The sequence below is a fragment of the Otolemur garnettii genome, unplaced genomic scaffold (assembly GCF_000181295.1).
Source record: "Otolemur garnettii isolate 467f Iridium unplaced genomic scaffold, OtoGar3 scaffold00032, whole genome shotgun sequence".
Classification (NCBI taxonomy): Eukaryota; Metazoa; Chordata; class Mammalia; order Primates; family Galagidae; genus Otolemur; species Otolemur garnettii.
In genome coordinates, this window is record NW_003852427.1 from 8118361 (window position 1) to 8122647 (window position 4287).

At 45.5% G+C, this 4287-nt stretch overlaps 1 protein-coding gene across 1 annotated transcript in view; it reads left to right on the forward strand.

Moving 5' to 3' along the window:
• The window catches only part of CLDN18 (claudin 18), a 26726-nt gene extending 23166 nt beyond the window's left edge, over window positions 1-3560 (forward strand). The window contains 2 exon segments of the mRNA XM_003789421.3: window positions 2354-2464; window positions 3389-3560. Of these exon segments, the coding sequence (XP_003789469.1) occupies window positions 2354-2464; window positions 3389-3560 (283 nt within the window).
• Window positions 3561-4287: the final 727 nt, after the last annotated feature.

Consider the following 4287-nt stretch of genomic DNA (forward strand, 5'->3'; position numbering starts at 1 on the left):
TCCAGGCGAAGCCCTGGACTCTGGACAGTGACTCCAGGCGAAGCCCTGGACTCTGGACAGTGATTCCAGGTGAAGCCCTGGATTCTGCCTGACCTGAGGGAAGTCCATACCTCAGTGCCAGACATCTCTGTGGGCAAAGCAGCTCTAGTGGCTGAACCAAAGCCAGAATCCCAGGAACAGTCACAGGGCCAGAAGGTAAAAGAAAAGAATACACAAACTGGGGGAAGAACCACACAGAAATGGTTATGGGGCCGAGCACCACTAGTACCTACCACACGATTTCACATCTCTCTCTCCCTTCTCTCTCCCTCTCTCTATCTCTCCCTCTCTCCCTCTCTCTCTCCCCAGCTTTGAATAAAAACATAAATCAGAAGATCTGGCAGCACCAGACCCTCCTTCTCATATGGCAGCTGTCTCTGCAGCTGTCAGCTGGACTCACTGTCCAGCCTACCACAGTCCCCACTACTCTCAGATGGCCCAACTCTAAGGCCATTTTTCAGTGTGCCTGTAGGGATAGCCCCATAAACTAGAGTAAGAAACGGAAATGTGTTCTTATACCTAGCTCACTCTATTCATTTATGTTTCTTTCCTGCCCCAGGTTAAGTATTTAGTCTTGCTAACCTTGACCCAGGGTGTCTACGCTGAGGAAGACACCATGTTCTCCCTGTACAGGAGATAGTACAGCTTAACAATTCACAAGGAGGAGGCTCAGCACCCGTAGCTCAGTAGTTAGGGCGCCAGCCACAGACACTGAGGCAGGCGGGTTCAAACACAGCCTGAGCCTACTAAACAAACAAACAAAAAATAGCCCGACGTTGTGGCAGGCACCTATAGTCCCAGCTACTCGGGAGGCTAAGGCAAGAAAATCATTTGAGCCCAAAAGTTTGAGGTTGCTGTGAGCTGTGGCCCCATGGCACTCTACTGAAAGGGTGACATAATTAGAGTCTATCTCAAAACAAACAAACAAACAAACAAAACAAAACAATAATTTATAAGGAAAGCCCTGAAGTCAGAGTGACATGAATTTGAATCCTCACGCCATGTCCTTGCTGGGTATTTAGAGAAATTACTTAACCTCTCTGAGCCTTCAGTCTCCTCTTCTGTGAAATAGGAGTGATAAATCCTATCACTGGGGAAATTTACCCCCAGAATGTTTTCAAGGGCTGAGCTCAGTTAACTAGTTTTGCCCTATATACACATTTGGTCGTGAGAGAAGTTTAGGCTACTTATTTTACTTCTGCTAAAATGTATGTGCTTTGTAAATATCGTGCTTTCCTAAGTAGCCGAGGATTGCACACACATTGCTGCTTCCTACTGCTGGTGTAATGGCCTTAACTTGTGGAGTAGATTTTAAATATATCAGCTATTCCTGGTGTTCCTCAAACAGTCCTCATGCTCTTTGAGGAACATGGAGGGAAACCAAACCTCCAAGGGAAGGCACCACTGTGCTGAGTTCTCCTTTTCTGCTCTTGGAGATGGAGGTCGGTACCAGCTAGCATCAAAATACTGACATCCTAACAGTTTGAGTTCACTGAGGGTTTGGGATACCTGTCTCCACCATCCAAAACTGTCCATTTGGAATCTCAATTATTTTATTACTGGGAAATTTTGTTCTCAATCCTGTTCTGAAATTTAGTACCCCTGGAGACAAACTGCACAGGGGAAGGGTACCAGCTTTGGACTCAGACTGCTGCAGGTGAGAATTCCAGTGTGGGCTGCAGGAGAAGCACCATGAGACTAGGGTCTCTGTCTATGATGTTTGCACCTGTGTCCCACTGCTATGGCAGTGCCAGGCAAAGAGTAGGACCTCAATTAATACTTGTTAACAGATGAGTAAATGAATGAAAGAATGAATAGTCACTCCAGCTTAGTTTTTTCTGAAGATAAGATTCCTACCTCTGGGGGTGGCTAACAGGGTTATTTGAGATAAGTTAAGATAAATGTTTCTTGGGCCACAGTGAGAACTTAAGAAACTAAAATTCCTCCAGAAATAATAACTTAAGACTGCTTCCATATCCCTCAAATTTCTCTTGTCAAACCTTCAAGATACTTCCCTTTGCCATAGAGAAGGGAGGGGGACTTCCCGGGATGTTTCTCGGAGATCAGGTTTATAATTTTATGTCTGAGTGATGCTCAGGTCCAAATGATGCTATTTTAAAGCTAGCTTCAGTTCCAATCCTACTCTCTAGGGTACCTGATCAGTTGGCTGTGACCTAAAGAGCGTGTGTTCAGGGACCATGGACAGGGATAGATGTGGAATCCAACAGTGGGGAGAGAAACAAGCACGGCCAGGGCAGAGGGCAAAGCCTGAGGAGTTGAGTCAGCCACACTCACAGCCCCATCTCCCCCACAGGTACACCTTTGGGGCAGCTCTGTTCGTAGGCTGGGTCGCCGGAGGCCTCACGCTGATTGGGGGTGTGATGATGTGCATCGCCTGCCGGGGGCTGGCACCTGAGGAAACCAAGTGAGTCTTCCCATCCCATGCAATCAGAGGTTTTAGTTGTTCAGAGTCCATTTTAATGTGTAATTTGCAGACAGAATGATGTTTCTGTGTACATGAAAGAACATTATCGACTGAAGGGTAATTGAAACTTCTTTTGTATGGGGAACCTACAAAACAGAACAGGAATATTCCAGGCTGGGAAAACCCCATCCCTCTAGGTTCCTTGGAGCTGCAGTGCTCTGTAACTCAGGGCTCTCTCATCTGGGAGCACTTTCTTCCCACTCAGGGGATGTTTGGCAACATCTGAAAACATTTTTAACTGACAGATTTGGGAGAGTGGAGGGAAGTGATACTGTCCTCTACTGTAGAGTCCAGGGCTGCTTAGCACCCTGCAAAGCATGGGACAGTCCCATAACAAAGGCATCTGTTCCAAAATGTCAACAGTACTACTGTTGAGAAATCCTGTTGTAACTCCAGAAATCGGGTTTGGGAGAATGGATTCCAGTGCGGATCTACTGCAGACCAGTCCTGTGACCTCCAGCAGGTCACTTGTTCTCTGAGCCTCCATAAAATGAGCAGGTTAGAGGAGAAGGGTCACACACAGGGATCTTCCAGCTCACAAATTCTATGATTGTTGGGCTTAACAGTGTTTCTCTGAACATTGTTTCTGGTTCAACTTTATTTTTATTGACTAACAGAGGGAACTCACTAGTCACCAACTACCAGTCTGGCAAAGTTCTAATACAATGTAGAAAATTCTACTGCACTACAGGGGCAGAAAACCAGTACCACAAAACTAGGGTGAACAACTGTCCTGGTTTGCCCAGGATGGATGGGTTTCCAGGAATACTGAACTTTGAGAGCTGAAACTGAGATAGTTTAAATGAAAGGTTAGTCCTCCTACCAAAGACATATGTGGTCATGGAATGTTTCTTTTTCCTTCAGCTACAAAGCCGTGTCATACCATGCCTCAGGCCACAATGTTGCCTACAAGCCTGGAGGCTTCAAGGCCAGTACTGGCTTTGGGTCCAACACCAAAACCAAGAAGATATATGATGGGGGTGCCCACACCGAGGAAGAAGGACAATCTCATCCTTCCAAGTATGACTATGTGTAATGCTCCACGACCCTTTGGTGTGACCAGAAGAAACCCTCAAAGACAGCCCACCCCCCAAACAAGGAGATTCTACCTTGATTCCTTATTACTTTTGATTCACAGCTGGAAGTTAGAAAAGCCTTGATTTCATCTTTGGTGAGGCCAGATGGTCTTGACCACATGTCTCCGTCTCTAAATAGTCCATCACAGCTGAGTTATTTATGAATTAGAGGCAATGGCTCATGTTTTCAATCCTGTATTTCTTTTTCTAAATATAACCTTTCTAATCTGATGATAGAATGTGGTTAGAATTCCTGTCTGATTTGATGATGAGAGTTTGGACAAACTCCTCCCCTCCCCCATTTCAGTCAAGAAACCCATTGTTGATCTACTTCCCAACTTGTACCCAAGAAAATGTTTGAAGGGAAAAAGGGAGACCAGTCCAAAAGACATAACTTTCTGCTGTTTGATTTTTGTGTCCCCCACCCCCAACTTGGCTACTAATAAGCCCTAATTGAAGCAGAGGTGATAGAGTAGCTGTTCTCAACCTGTGGGTCATGACCCACAGGAACAGTATTAAAGGGTTGCAGCTTCAGGAAGGTTGAGAACCACTGTGATAGAGGAAAGACATTTGTAATCTCTCCAGCCCATTATCTGAGTTTTCTGATGCCGTGATCTTAAAAGTTACTAGACCAAAGGGATTTTCAATTTGAGGCAACCAAGCCTAATTCTAACAGGAATATTCCAG